General features: G+C 43.7%; 1 protein-coding gene across 1 annotated transcript; it reads left to right on the plus strand.

Annotated features, from left to right (window-relative positions):
* Positions 1–3,056: 3,056 nt before the first annotated feature.
* Positions 3,057–12,199, plus strand: TNFRSF13B (TNF receptor superfamily member 13B). The gene is made up of 4 exons (XM_054995636.1): positions 3,057–3,177; positions 8,462–8,578; positions 10,146–10,361; positions 11,934–12,199. The coding sequence occupies exons 1-4, from the start codon at positions 3,069–3,071 to the stop codon at positions 12,197–12,199; spliced, it is 708 nt and encodes a 235-aa protein (XP_054851611.1). The 5' UTR covers positions 3,057–3,068.
* Positions 12,200–16,054: the final 3,855 nt, after the last annotated feature.

The following is a 16,054-nucleotide window of genomic DNA, read 5'->3' on the forward strand; positions in this document are numbered from 1 at the left end:
ATCATGATGCGACGTCCCCCGTGGGTCAGTAATGACTCGGTGCTTGCACAGGGGACTACCTTTACCTCTTTACCTATCCATGTCAAAAGGGCACAAAAATGACACAAAGCAAACAAAGAAATTGGGGAAACCAGCAACAAAAAATGGGAGAAATGACCACGATTCCAATAACATATGAAAACACAAAGAAACAAAAGTGACTGTGTTTGTAACATCCCTACCGCAACTTGGGTTTTGCCCTGCTGTGTGCAGATGCTAGATGCAACCACAGGAGGTTGCACTCGGGTTGAAATATTCTCCACACAAAAACAGGCTTATGTTGACTCATGAAAATGTTACTACTGGAAAAAGGCACAGGAGAACAAAGCTGATATTGAAGTCTGGTGCCTGATGCAGCATCAGACAATCATTCCAAAAACAGGGGCAAGCACTTCGTAACATGCATATTCATTTTAAAAAGACTGATGTAGAGCAGATTTCTAGAAGAGAGTCTGGAGATCATGAGCCCTCCATACAAAAAAGGTTGGCATCTTTTTCTTGGACTGTAGCTAGTATACCTTGCTAGGTGGGGCAGCCACATTTTCCAGGTGGTGCTTCAAAGAAAAGGAATAGATTGCCTCATAACCAACAGGACTTTCTATAACCTTCTCACCAAAAGTCTTTGAATTTCCCTTGTTAGCAAATATATAAGAACAGTTATTTTTAAATTCAGACACTTTTGCCTATCTTATGAGAGACCCTTTTTCTAAATACAGAGCTGCTTTTTTGTCACCTGTGGGACCCTTTAATCACTGCCATGTTTCCCTAACTGGTCATTTTAAGACCAACAGTGATCTTTAAAATCCAGCAGCAGTTAATCTTGAGTAGGCAGAGGTGGTTGGGTCAGATTGGAAGAATTTGGACCCCTACTATTTTCTCTGAATTCTTTGAAGGTAGGGATAAAAATGAAATGGATAAGATTTGTGCTTTGGGCAGAGTGCACAGCCACTGATACCACATTGGATCTGTCCCTTTTATCATGGCACATTTTCACCCTCTCAGAAATGGAGAGAGAAGGATAGAAATGTTTTAAATAAATAAATACCCCTTTCAAAGGTGAAATAGGCTCAGCTTTATTCTACAAAAGTCCACTGAGCTTATTTAGACGTGGGATTCTCTAGCACACTTTTGGGCACAAGTGTAGATCCAGGGCACAAGGCACAGATGCCGAGAAGTCTCCTGCTTCACTTGACGTTGCGTTAACAAAGAGGCTGAATTTGTAAAGTGACAGGCTTTGAGTACAAAGGTAAGGATTGCCCTTGCTGTATCAGCCTGTTTTTGACAGAGGCCAGCACTAGCCAGATGCCTCTCAGAAGCTGCCAAGCCTGGGAAGTGATCAAAGTCCCAGAGTGGTAGGGCAACATTTCAAAAGGTACAGAAATTTCTCAGATGCCAAGCACCACATTTTGAAAAAAAAATCTCTTCCTGAATTATTATATGTACTTTCTGGTGACATCCCCCTCCCCAATTTTTTACGTGTTTTACTATAACAAAAAAAGGAGTTAGTAGGTGAATGGAGGGGCTGTTTAACCCTTTCATTCCACGCTGTTTGTCCCTTCAAAATCAACCACACATCAAGACCGCTTTCAGTTGTCGAGAAATGTCTGTGGGTGCAAAATGTGTCTGCCGGACTATTCATTAGCACAGACACCCGGGAGCGTATTTGGCCAGTTCCTCTTCTAGTTCCATATTCTTCAAGTTCTAAATGGTATGAGACCAGGGCATCAAACTGAACTGCTAGTTAAGACCTTCTTTGGAGGCCTGCGTCATGCACTCCTGTGTGAAGCGAGGTGGTTGTCTCCTGAAGACACAGGAGCTCCTCTGCTGTGGCCCCTTGCTGACCTCTTTTGCTGCAGCTGCTTTAAGCACTAAGTGAAGCTGTTCCTATTCACTTAAACTTTTTGTGCATTTACAGTGCTGTCCTAAACCGGCTTACACCTTTCTAAACCTATTTACTTCAGCTGACTTAGAAGGGTGTAACTTTGCATAGAATCTCTCTGTTACTTTTTCTTCTTTTGTGTATGTGAAGGGGGAGGTAGAAGCTGTTTTCCAGCTGGCTTCTTATGCTGGCAGTTGCCGTCTCTGCTTTCAGTCTCCCATTGGTGACAGTTTTATACTGCAGCAAAAGGCTCATCCTTTACCAGAGATTGGGATGTCCTTTGTGATAGATAGTGGGCATTTTTCTACTGGAAAGGGCAAAGAACCAGTTCCAGGGGATAGATTTTTAGCTGGATTGGATAGAGAGAGGATATTCTCTCCCCAGCGCAGCCTTTATTCTCCAAAAAAAGACACCATGTTGAATCCAATCTCATCAGTTTCCCCTCCTTGCTCCAGCTCCTGCTCAAGTTCACCAGCATACCTCCTCCCTTTGGCGGTCAAAGGGAACTCCTCCTTCATTTGTTACTTGCAGAAAAACTGGCTGGATCCAACCCACGGATTCTCCACTAGGACATGGCTGGTGCTCTGAGTCAAAAAGGCAATAATCTGATGCGCTTATTAGCTGAAGGAGAGGGTGTAGAAAGTGAAGGTAATCAGCAAAAATAACTGTGGTTTGGCATTCAATGCTGCTGGGAGCAATGGGTAAAAACATGTTAAACCCTTTGTGTTGTTTTTGTTACCTCTGTTGCCCACTTCAGCCACAGACATGATGCTCACTTTCTTGAGCCAAAGAGCTTTTCTCATCTGCTGATTTCTTCATATTAATTTCTGTCAAGGGCACAGAGGAAACCTGTGCTGGGATGTTCTTGGTAACCAGCATCTTTTCCTCTGAAAAGTAAAAATTACCACATCTTTATCTGAGAAAAATTCAAGCACAGGGGAGCAATTTTGAGTGGGAAAAGAGTCCCTTGCTCTCCTCAATCTAGAGCCACTTACAATTCTTCTTTTTAAAAAATGACAGAATGACCCTCACAATTCTCCTTGAATTCATACGCGTCCAATTTCTTCCACTGGTATCACTTTAAGTGGGTTTCCTTTCTATTCTGTTTTTGCAGACCTCTCTTGGCCAGTACCTGTGCCATCAACAAACCATGCCTGCCTGCCTGAAGGAAGAATACTGGGATAGACTCTTGTATAAATGCATGCCTTGCACACTGGTGTGTCAGACATCGAAGTTTCAGAGTTGTACTGAGGTCTGCAGTGAGTATCCTCCTGAAAAAGGGGTCCTTTCATATAGCAAGCATGTTTAATCTCAGGCTATAGACAGATGACTGTATCTCTGAGTGTGTTAAACACGGAATGACAAAAGCTTCATTGCACATTCATCACACTGACAGTGCTAGTCCAAAGGTTACGGAGATTTTTGTAGTACTTAAAAAACCTGTTTGATCAGAGGTGACTGTTTGCCCAGGGAAATCTGCGCAACACCAGATACTTTTCTACAGCTCAAGAGTACATTGGTTTAGTATAGGGGCAGACTTTACATTTTATGCAAACACATGCAATGGAACTGATAAGGGGACTATGACCTATAAGACATTACTGAAATCTGATGGGTTGAGACTCACAATTAGAATGTTAGGACTGAGGGGTTTAACTTGTTTACAGGGCTTTTTTTCAGCAGGAACTCGGGTGGAATGGAGTTCCGGCATCTCTTGAAAATGGTCACATGGCCGGTGGCCCCACCCCCTGATCTCCAGACAGAAGGGAGTTTAGATTGGCCTTCGTGCAGTGGCAATCTAAACTCCCCTCTGTCTGGAGATCAGGAGGCGGAGCCACTGGCCATGTGACCATTTTCACCAAGGGCAATTTAAACTTTAAAAAACTCCCCCCTTGTTCCAGCTGACCCAAAGTGACGTCATTGTGCGGTCCTGAGTTCCACCACTGAGTTCCACCACCTCTTTTCCCAGAAAAAAGCCCTTCTTGTTTAAAAGGAAAAGACCTATAAGGAATGGGGGAGGAGTAGCATATATCAAGGATGTATGTACTTGTGAGGAAAAACATGAATCTGAGCATAGAAGGTCAGTTGAGAGCCTCTGGGTAAAAATAATTGGAGAAAGAAATAACAGTGATATTATGGTGGGGGTTTACTATAAACCACCAAGCCAGGCAGAGGACTTGGATGATATGCTCCTAGATAAGATTACAAAATTTTCAGAGACGAGACAGTGCACGTGGGAGATTTCAATTACCCTGATATCTATTGGAAGTCAAACTCTGCTACAAATGTAAGGGCTAATAAATTCTTATCTTGTCTTGCCGACAACTTCATCTTCCAGAAGGTGGAGAAGGAAACAAGGGAGTCTGCTATCTTGGACCTGATTCTCACCAACAGGGAAGAATTGGTTGAGGATGGCAGTAGTAATACTGACCGTGGGTAATACTGAACATGTAATTTTGGGATTTAAGATCTGGGGTAAGGGAAAGGATGAATGTAGTCAGATATATAGGTTGCAGAAAAGCTAATTTTAACAAGCTTAAAGTTATGCTGGATAGAATCCCATGGTCAGAAATACTCAAGGAGAAGGAAGTTCAAGATGGGTGGGAGTTTCTTAAAAGTGAGATATTGAAGGCACATAACAAATCATTCCAATAAGAAAGAAAAATGGGAGGAACCTTAAAAAGCCAGGATGGCTCCATAAACAGCATCCTAAAGAGGTAAGAATTTAAAAAGACACATTTAAGAAATGGGACAGAGAATATAAAGGACGAATCTAAACAAATTGTCAGTGTTTGTGGGGAGACTTTTTTAGACAAGCTAAAGCTCTGTATGAGCTTAGGCTAGCAAGGGATGCTAAACATAACCCAAAAGTGTTTTTTCAGAGTAAGAAAAAGAACAAGGAAGTGGTAGGACCACTGCGGAGAGAGGAAAATGCATTTTTAACAGGTGATAGAGAGCAGAACTGTTCAGTTCCTACTTTGTTTTGGTCTTCTCTTGCAAAGGAAACTGTACTCAACTTGGCACACGACAAAGGAAGGGAGATGCAGCTTAGGATAGGTATAGGGGTGGTATATAAACACCTAGCTCCTTTGAAGCAAATCAAGTCTTCTGGGCCAGATAAACTGCATCCTAGGGTACTAAAGGAATTTGCTGATGTAATTTTGGAGTCTGTGTCTATCATCTGTGAGAATTCTTGGACAACAAGTGAGCTGACAGAAGATTGGAGGCAGGTGAATGTTAGCCCCATCTTCAAGAATGGGAAAAAGGAGGATCCAGGCAGCTACTGACCAGTCAGCTTGACATCCATACATGGCAAGGTTTAGAACAAATCATCAGTCAGTCCGTCCCTAGGCATTTAGAAAAGATGGCTGACATTACTAAGAGACAGGATGGGTTCCTCAAGAACAAGTTATGTCAGACTAACTGTATCTCCTTTTTTGAGAGAGTTACTACATGGTTCGATCAGGAGAATGTTGTGGACATAGTTTGTGTTGATTTCAGTAAGGCTTTTGATAAGGTTTCCACATGATATTCTTGTTGACAAGTTGGTAAAATGTAGTTTGGATCCTATTACTGTTAGGTGGATTTGTAACTGATTGACAGATCATACCCAAGGAGTGCTTGTAAACGGTTCCTCATCCTCTTGGGGAAGAGTGACAAGTGGAGTGCCTCAAGGATCTGTCCTGGGCTGGGTGTTATTCAAGATCTTTATAAATGACTTGGATGAAGGAATGGAGGGGATGCTCATTGAATCTGCAGATGATATTAAAATGGGAGGGGTAGCAAATACAGTAGAAGACAAAATCAAGATTTAGGATAATCTTGACAGGCTGAAAAACTGGGCTAAAACTAGCAAAATGAATTCCAACAGAGATTTATGTGAAGTTCTGCATTTAGGTAGAAAAAACCAAAGGCATAATTATAGGATGGGGGAGACTTGTTTTGGCAGTAGTACATATGAAAAGGATCTAGGAGTTTTAGTAGATCATATACTGAACATGAGCCAGCAGTGTGATGCAGTAGCTAAAAAGGCAAATGTGATTTTGGAATGCATCAGATCACACATAGTGATGGTATTACTTTAATCTGCTCTGGTTAGACCTCACTTGGAGTATTGTGTTCAGCTTTGGGCACCACAGCTTAAGAAGGATGTTGACGAGCTGGAACGTGTCCAAAGGAAGGTAACAAAGATGGTGAGGGGTCTAGAAACCAAGTCTTTTGAGAAAAGTTTGAAGGAGCTAGGTATGTTTAGCCTGGAGAGGAGGCAACTGAGAGGTGATATGATAGCTATCTTCAAGTATCTGAAGGGTTGTCACATAAAGGATGGAGAGAAACGTTTTTTTCTGTTGCCTCAGAGGGTCAGGCTAGAAACAATGGGTTAAAATTAAAGCAAAAATGTTTTTGGCTAATCATTAGGAAGAACTTCCAGACAGTTAAGAGCAGTTCCTTGGTGAAACAGGTTCCCCCAGGAAATTGTGGGCTCTCCTTTTTTGAAAGTTTTTAAGAAAAGGCTACCTGGCCATCTGACAGCAATGTTGATTCTATGGCTCAGTATGAATTTAGGGCAGATCGTAAGAGGGAGGGCAGGAAGAGATGAGCTGATGCTTAGCTCTCATGGCCCTTTCTTATATTCTCAGCCACTTTTGGGTCAGGAAAGAATTTTCCTCCAGGACAGATTGGTCAAGAATCCTGGAAGTTTTTTGTCTTTCTATGGGGGGGTCACTGGGGGCGGGGGGAGGTAGCTTTGAATTTCCTGCCCTGTGCAGATGGTTCGACTAGATGACCCTTAGAACCCTTTGAGCTCTATGTTTCTATGATTTTTTTTTTAAAAAGTAGCCCCAAGAGGTTGTAATTTTGAACAGAAATTCTAAGGATGTTATTTGGAACCCTAAATGGGGAAGGGGAGAAGGTGGGGGGAAATCTGAAAGGAAAAAGTGACAGCAGAGAACAAGATATGTACTCTTTCTCTAAAAATTGCAACCTCCCAAACCTCCTTTTCATTAAACACTGCTTGCTCTTGCAATACCAGGGCTTTGTCTAAAGAATCCTGAGAGCTGTAGTTTGGTCAAGATGCTAAGAAGTCTAGTTGTGACCCTTAGCATCCCTCACAGAATGACAGTTCTCAGAATTCCTAGGTTAAGAAGAAATGTCTGTTAAAGCAGCTTATGATGCTGGTATGGATATGCCTGATCTCTTAAAACTACTAGACTCCTAGATTTTATCAGCAACCTCCTTTCCCCAATTTCCCTCTTCTTCTTCTGTTCATATGAGCTGGCCAACAGTTTGGTTGATATTTTAACTTCATTGAGGAAGTTACCACCTACCCACTCCTGAATTTCCAGCTTATGAGCTGGATTCATGGAAAATCGAGAGATGGATGGCCTTCCTACATGAACCAACTTTATCTGAAATGGGGTGGGTCAAAGCCATGGAAGGATCTTTTTTTTTTGCCACTGGCCCTGAACTATGGAACTCCCTCCCACCAGGAGTAAGAATGGCACCACCCTACAGACCTTCTGGAAGACATTTTTGGTCTGGAAGAACTTTTAGCTAAATTAACTGATTGTGGGATAGTGGTTTTAGTGTACTCAATACCTTTGTGGCATGCTGGTTTTAGTGTACTCAATACCTTTGTGTATAAACAACTTAACGTTGTTTGTAGTAATTATAATTTTATTATTATTATTTTGTCTAGTTATTATTGTTAACTGCCCTGAATGTCTTTTTTAGGCTGAAAAGGCAGTATTAACCACAGGCAACATATCCTCAAATAAACAAACAAATAGATGTAGCAGCTAAGCGTGAGATCCAAAAAGTGCTGGGTTCAAATCCTGCCATAAACACTCTTAACTGATCCTGCACTTCTATCTTCCTCACTCTCTTATCAACACATACACCAGCCATATGAGAAAAACAACAATGATCTAACATATGGAACGATACCTAATATACAAGAAGTGCTTTGAGCATACTGCATCCTCACATAGCAATTCTGAGTGCTCAAGGCAGTTTAGATACCTTTTACCAGCAGTACTGAAATAAAGTGTATAAAAGCTACTGAGGATTACCAAGACAGGACTGCCTGCTTTTCAGATTACTAGGGATAACTGAGATAAGGTGTGTGAAACATTTCAAACACTCGGCAGCAGCACTCTAAATGCCAAGCGTGTTAGTGTTAGTCTTGCTTCTGATAATTGTACGTTTGCAGCCTCTCTAAATTACAGCCACCACGCTTGATGGGGGGAAACTAATAAAGCACACCAGAGATGGGTACAAAAGATTTCAAGCTGAGAGGTGCCCAGGTGCCCAGAGCATGCACTGGAGGCTACTCTTTCTTCCAACTTTAGTGGGGGGGGGGGGGACTCAAGGATGCATGAGTTCCCATGGCAACACAATGAACTGCAGGGTGTGCATGCATACACATGCATAGACAGACAGAAAAGACAAGCTGGATGCAGCCTCTGACTGCTGACTCACAAGCAGAATGCTCCCTTATCATCCCTCTATTTAATACATTGGGTGCAATCCTGTTTGCCTCCCCAGGGTCAATTGAGTGCAGCAAGCGTGAGGGTTTCTACTACGACAATCTCATCAGAAAGTGCATGAACTGCACCACCATCTGTGGACAGCACCCCTGGGAATGCCAGCCCTTCTGCCGAAGTAAGAGCCTGGAGCACGGACATACCTTTCATGCGGAAAGCAGGGTTTCAGTTTTGCCCTTGACTTAACATGCTTCTGGACATGTGCAGAGTGACTCCCCATGAGGGAAGACAAAAGTATAAACACCCCACCACCGCCACTTCTCATCAGCTCTTCCATAGACTGAGTTTCTATCCAAAGAGCAGGAGAAGGACAGAACACCAAGATTTGTTTCTGAAATCCTATGTAACCAGAAGCAGCCACATACCACTGCACCCTTCCTGTGGACTTTGTCCACAAGAGAGGTTAGCTCAGGAAACCAAATATTAGTGGTGGGTCACAAAAAAAAAACAGAGTTGATGGCATTGGTGGTACTGGATCAATACCAACACAAGTGTGAGCAGTAAGCCAGTAAACCATGCCACAAGCCCACAGTACCTACCTGGAGAAGAGGCTGCCTATTCTGACTGGGCATGGCTTACTCTGATCTTGCCCGCTTCCAATCCGTCTCTGCCCATGGATGGCTATTGTGCTGCAATTCTACATCAGGTGTAAGCAGCCCTGCTTATTGTTCCACACAACAGAAGTACATGTCCCGAGAGAATAGTGCCCACTGCATTTCTGCATGAGTCTCTGTTCTGATCTTGCCCTCTCCTGTTCAAGATGTATACTGGGGACGGCAACTCATGCAGATCAGCAAGGTGTGGGTTTCTCAGAGGGCAGGCCAATTCCTCTTTCACATTCTAAAAAGTAAATGTTCTGGGTGTCACAGTGAAGCCTGTCAATTTTATTTTATTTTTTTTTAATTCAAGAGGAAAAGTTATGGGGAAATAGCCATAAAACTTTGATTTCTTAGCACAGTTAAGGAGATGTAAGTATGGGACTGGACAGAGAAGAGGGGCTGTGGCTCAGTGGTAGAGCATCTACTTGGCATGCAGAAGGTCTGAGGTTCAATCCCAGGCATCCCCCACTGAAAGGACCAGGCAGTAAGTGGTGTGAAAGACCTCTGCCTGAGACACTGGAAAGCTACTTCCTGCCTGAGTAGGCAATACTGACCTTGATGGACTCTGATTCAGTATAATTCAATTTTGCGTGTTCAAGTGCAATTGGAAACAGGTACGCCTACCACTTAGCAACTGCCCTCATTGCTTTAGAGGAACTTATTCCTGCTACCAAGAACTGAGCCTTAAAAATACTCGACTCTTTTGGCGTCTGGTTGTTGGGGGTTTTCCGGGCTGTATTGCCGTGGTCTTGGCATTGTAGTTCCTGACGTTTCGCCAGCAGCTGTGGCTGGCATCTTCAGAGGTGTAGCACCAAAAGACAGAGATCTCTCAGTGTCACAGTGTGGAAAAGATGTAGGTCATTTGTATCTACTCAGGAGGGGTGGGGTTGAGCTGAGTCATTCTGTAAGAGTTTCCCAGGGTGTGGAATGCTAATGGCGGGAGGCTTCACTGTGTCTTTTGGCGTCTGCTCCATATGCGATAGCTGGAGGCTGTTTAGCAACATGTGCCCCAAAGCTCTACAGAGCAAACTCTTATCTTATTGCATGGGGAAAAAATGTTTAATTTTCTCTCTGCATGGCTTCCAGGTGACCCTGCAACCTTATCTGCACCGGCTGCTCTAGCATGGAAGCTGGACAATGCACACGACCAGCGGCTGGTGGTCTACCTGGTGTTGGGACTTTGCCTCTGCACGCTGCTCTTCTCCTTGCTGTTAACCTGGGTTTATTTTAGAAAACAGGGGGAAGAAGTGACCTGCCGTGCCGGCACCATCCACTGTCACAAAAAAGGGGATATCCCCAAAGGTAAATTTGCTTTGCAGAATTTGGGGAGGGGGCGGGGTTTAGAGTACGAAACTTGTCCTAAGAGTGCAACAATGTTCAATTTAAAAGGCATCCTTGATTCAGACACCAAATTCTTTTAATTAATATTTTAAGGATACTTATGAACATTGAAGAGGCATTCCCCTTTTACTAGTCTGGAAGGAGAACAGGATGTTATGCGGGAACTGGTGGATCCCGCAAAATGTTATTTTTAAAAAGTAGTCATTTTTATTCCCTCCTACCCTTCCATGGAGCTCAGCGTTCTCCATTTAACTAATGGCAACTCTCTGAAGCTGCTTAGGCTGAATGAGAATGATCAGCCGAAGGTCAAACAATCAAGTTCAATGGCAAGAGGGGATTTGACCTGAGGGCTCCCCCAGCTGTAGTCCAACACTAACCACTACACCACAGTCCTCAGCCCCTCTGCCCTGGGTTTTCAAGCAAGTATTTGTAGTCATAGGATTCAAAATTTTGAATGTGAAAGATCCAGAGGAGTTAGCCGCGTTAGTCTGTAGGAGCAAAATCGAAGAGAGTCCAGTAGCACCTTTAAGACTAACCAACTTTACTGTAGCATAAGCTTTCGAGAATCACAGTTCTCTTCGTCAGATGCCAGTGGTCAAACAGGTTTTGTGAGGTTTGAAAACAAAAGCCAAAATCTACAAGACCTGGTTTAGCAGAAATGGGAGTTATGCACATGAAGTGGCAGCCGGTTTCAAACCTCCTTCAGATCTGTGAAAGGTACCTTTCTCTGGATGATGGAGTCCTCACCCAGCATCACTTTTTCAGAGCTTGTAACATGCAGCCGTGGAGTGCACAATAGTGGCCGGTGAAACAGGAGAAAGACAAAGGTATTGGGTAAAAATTATAGAGGCATCTACTCTACTATTTAAATAGAGGTGTACACATTTCCAAGACGCCGCATGTACGCACGCGCGCACGCGCACACACACACACCACCACCACCCCTCTGAACAGGCTGCCACTTCATGTGCATAACTCCCATTTCTGCTAAACCAGGTCTTGTAGATTTTGGCTTTTGTTTTCAAACCTCGCAAAACCTGTTTGACCACTGGCAGCTCCCCAAGACATGCCTTCCATTAAAAGGCAGCCCAGACTTTTTCCAGTTTCCAGTTCTCTAAACAACTATTGCTTTTCTCAGTTCCTGCACCGCAGTACAATGCCCCTCAGTGTACTTTAGGGAAGCTATGACAATGGAGTCAGTATAAAACTCCTGTACTTGTAGCGTAGAGAACTCTTTAGGAGCAAGTCCCATCTTGCAGGCTGAGACGCAATATAAGTCTTGGAACTGAAGGCTGATACAATGGTGAGCAAACTTTCAAATATTTAAGAGAGAAAAGAGGGAGGAAATGATGTTTCAGGGCACAAAGTGCCTGCGGTTTGTAGAGTCTTAAAATGCAACATAGGCCGAATTGCCGATTTTCAGATCAGATGACACTGCATGCAAAACGAGTTTCCGAGATGTGCTCGATGCCACAGTTGCTTTTGGGATTTGCTATGGACCCTTGTTCTAATGTGCATGGGCTTATTTTCCAGAATGCCTAATGGAAGCTGGAAGTATGGGAAGTGGATCCAGTGGCAGCCAGACCCCAGATCCTGTCGAGACCTGTGGCTTCTGCTTTCCTGAGCAAAGCCTCGCCGTTCAGGAGTCCAGAGCATGTCACAGAACTTACCAGCTTGGAGCCAGGGAGGATGCTGTTGCTGCTGGAGTTCCCTGTCCAGGGGGAACCATCCCTACCCCTGAGGATGGACACTTCCAGATTATATGCTCTCCCTCGCAAGAGAAGATGCAGATGACTTGAAAGGAACAAGATTGGTATATTGTGCGAGATCTTGTTCCCCAACCTCAAAACACACTCCGAAGAAAGCTGCTTTACCTTACCTTAAGAACCGTATTACACAAATCATCGGAAACTGGTGATAAAAAGCATCCTCTGGATTGTAGAGTGCAAGTACTGAATGATGAATATTTGAATGCCCTTTCCAGGGTTTAGACTCCCCTCCCCCACGCAATCAATCAGGATAGCACCCCCTGTTTGCAAACATACAGACCAGACATTTTTCTAACAAGAAACAGAGAAAGAAGGAAATGAACAGTACAGAAAAATATTCATCTTCATTTTCTATTTCTTTCTTTTCCCCCACTCCTCAGTTTATTTTCCAGAAACTCTTAGCTCTTTATTAAATCCATGTGCCCCAAAATACCTTCGTTCCCACTACACAATCCCACCCCCACCCCCCACTGTACAAAAGGCATTCAGCTGCACACTGGAATGAACTCTGAAGAGCTTCCTGCACACAGAAAAGCAACACATGAGAGGAAAAGGTTTCAGCCTCGACTTTTCCTTATTCGTTTCATGTGCACGCACTCATGTTAATATCTTGTCAATGCCTTAGAATGCTGGCTTACCCATTCTAGGAATGGCCACAATCTAGGAAGAAAACCAAACTGTTGCTTCTCTCTCTCCTTTTTAAAAAATTGCAACCTGCTAAAATAATGCTCATAAGACTATGTCTATACACAGGATTTGAAAAAAATGCACGAGACTGAATGAAATATGCAAATATCTAATCAGTAGCATGTGAAATAAAATAGCTGTTTTCTGCAATGTGAGTCGCATTAACCTATTCGCACATTTAAAACACAGGAACAGAGACACCCCCAATCCTAGATATTTTTAACTCTAGAAGAATCCTGCTGGATTATATCCAAGGTCCATCCTGTTTCCAACAGAGGCTTTTACAAGAAAGGCACAGAGGCCAAAGGGTTCTCCCTGCCATTTGCCCCTCGGCAACTGATACTCAAGAAGTCTACCAACGCTGAACATGAAGTTCTCATGATTAACAGGCCTCAGTAGATCTGCCCTCCATGAACTGGTTTCATCCCTTTTTAAAGTCAACACATTCTATGTTGACTTCTCAACAAGGTCCACTGATTTTTAGGAAGGCCAACTTACCAATGGTGCATGCTTTTAAGATTACACAAAACCACAGTGCCATTAATCTCTTTTGCCAGTGTGCCCTCCATGCCCAGAGTCACCCATTCACCCTAAAGGAGGACACAGAATGCCCAAATCAAAATTGCTAATCAATTAAAAGCAAGCTAAAGCTTAGCTTGGAACACACATTTCATGTTCTGGTGTCTTTTACTGGTGGTTGATGATTATGGGAATCTTGAGAGGACTGGCAAAGGGACGGGAATGTGGGGGGATACTTAACCCTTTCCCTGCTGGCCATTTGTCTACTCCAATCCCCCTTGCCTAGTAAATTTCTCACATGCAAGGGTCTAAGCAAACTCCTGATTACCCAACTCGAGCTTTTACTATCTTGTAGCTGCTTTTCCTTGGGTTGTGTGTGTGGAACAGACACCTGTTGGGAAATGAATCCCACAACTACATGCAATATGTCTCTTGACCCTAGGATATTATAGGTGAAACATTTTGAACACCTGAAGAAGAAGAAGATGCTACCAAGTCGCGACTGACTCATGGCAACCCTGTCCTCAGGGCGTTCCAAGGAAAGGAGAAGCAGAGGTGATTTGCCATTGCCTTCTTCCACAGTGCATTCCCAGTCTTTGGTGGTCTCCCATTCAAGTACTAACTGTGGCAGACGCTGCTGAGCTCCCAAGATCTGACAAGCCTGGGCTAAAATTCAAGCTGCCAAAACCCACTATAAAAATACAAGCCCTTCTTGTAAAGCAGGGGTGGGGACCATGCCCCAGCTTTGCTGCAGCCAGCTGAAATGAACAGAGGTGATACTCGATTGTGCAAGGAGTTAAACATGAAATACACACTTGAAATACACACTCAGCCTGGCTCGAGAAGCACATCGGAAGACCCATCAATATGACCAAGATGCACCTTAATTCAGAGCATGCTTGCCCTCAGGGCAGGCCTCCTTCCTGGTTACCAGGCAACGGGAGCACACAGCCCATGCGCGTAAGCAGATGGGAAATGGTGTCTCTTTCTTCAGTACTCCCTGTGACGTGTTGGAGAAAGAACACCATGTGATGCTCAAGGATACAACGCTGGTCTGCATTGTCCTGAATTCCAAAGGCAAAAGGTGCCAGGGTTGTTTTCAAGACAATGAAGGAGGGAGGGGCTAAAGTCAACTACATCCCCCTTCTTGAAAGATCCTCACTAAAACACAGACCAACTAGCATATACAAAGGGGGGGGGGGGAAATAAGATTATCATCACATACCAGTTTAGCTTTTGACAAAATGACCTAAATACATCTATAAAGCATATTACAATGATGCATTCTGATTTACTATCTCGACCATGTGACCAACTGAGGACCTGGACATCATTTCCCTCCCTCCAGGTTATCCTCCTAAGAGGTAACAGTTATGCTACCTCCACATAACTGCAGGCCCAAAGAGCAGCCACAAGGAAATCCTCCAAAAGTTAGCAAAATGGCAAAGATGTCTCTGCAGGTGCAAATGGCATTTCTAGCATCAACACAGAAGGGGTGGGGTGGGGGGAAGCTGCCTCAAATGACGAGGCATGCATCTGACGAAGAGAGCTATAGCTCTCGAAAGCATATGTACAATAAAGTTGGTTAGTCTTAAAGGTGCTACTGGACTCTTTACTATTTTCCAAAATTAAAAGCTGCAAGCATGAAAGATACACACAAGGCTCGTGATCAAAGATGCCTTTGACTCAAGCTTGTAAATAGTCACATTGCAATCCTACAAAGAGTTACTTCAGTCTAAGCCCATTGATTTCAATGGGCGTAGACCGGAGTAACTCTTCTTAGGATTGCACTGTAAGAAAAGAGCTGCTGCCAGGAGACTAAACATGGACGCTGGGAGATAGGTAGTCTTCTCTTTCAGGTCAGAAATAAACAGCATTAAATACAAGCAGAAAAGTAGACTAGCAAAGATGTTTGTGGGCTAATAATTTTGCAGAGCATGTTTGCACAGCTGCTTATATTCCACCTCCGCCCCACCGCCCAAAACCCCAATGTTTTTTAAAGCCATGCTGTATTGGTCAATACTCCCAGCTTCTCTCCAAAGGTTTTGGCATGTTCAGAGGCAACATGGAATATTAGAAAGGAATTTTTTGCAGGCAGTAACTGTGAGGGTTCAAACAAGAACCAGTCAAGACAGATGAACTTTTCTGTCACTTGCTTCTCCTAAAGAACCACCTAATCTGCTATGATACACCAATGGCAATTGGGAGGTCCACTTCAGAAAGATGTTGACTATGTCCTTCGAGTATTTTGGTTCTATGGCCATGATTATCGGAAGGGAGATTGGGGGCCTTTGAAACTGGGCCTCAAACCCAGATCCATCAATTTTGACTGGACTTGGTTGCCATCTGTGACTGGGCCCCAATTCTGAGCCTTCAGGGAAGGAACGGGTATCTTGCTCTGGATCGGGCAGATGCAGGGTGAATCTGTCCCATTGCTTCCCCAATCCTTTCAGGAGCAAAAAAGAAAAAGCGCTCCTCTCTCCAGCACTCAAGATGAAGTGGAGACAGACTCAAGGGCTTTCGAACACAAGGCTTAGAAGTGAAATGCAAGGCAGCTGTACCAAAAACAAGTTCACAGCCCCCGCCCCGACACCGTTCTTGTGGCTACATCACTACGACCACAGAAATGAAACAAGAATTGGAAAAATCACAGCGCTCAAACCAGACCTTGCTTAGTAA

The sequence above is a fragment of the Eublepharis macularius genome, chromosome 12 (genome assembly GCF_028583425.1).
Source record: "Eublepharis macularius isolate TG4126 chromosome 12, MPM_Emac_v1.0, whole genome shotgun sequence".
NCBI classification, from domain to species: Eukaryota; Metazoa; Chordata; class Lepidosauria; order Squamata; family Eublepharidae; genus Eublepharis; species Eublepharis macularius.

Excerpts from the sequence above, each read along its gene's own strand:
- TNFRSF13B (XM_054995636.1), top strand. The coding sequence starts at position 3,069 with ATGCCTGCCTGCCTGAAGGAAGAATACTGGGATAGACTCTTGTATAAA. Across the intron at positions 3,178-8,461 it reads GAGTTGTACTGAGGTCTGCA|GGTCAATTGAGTGCAGCAAG; the intron begins GTGAGTATCCTC and ends TTGCCTCCCCAG. Across the intron at positions 8,579-10,145 it reads ATGCCAGCCCTTCTGCCGAA|GTGACCCTGCAACCTTATCT; the intron begins GTAAGAGCCTGG and ends CATGGCTTCCAG.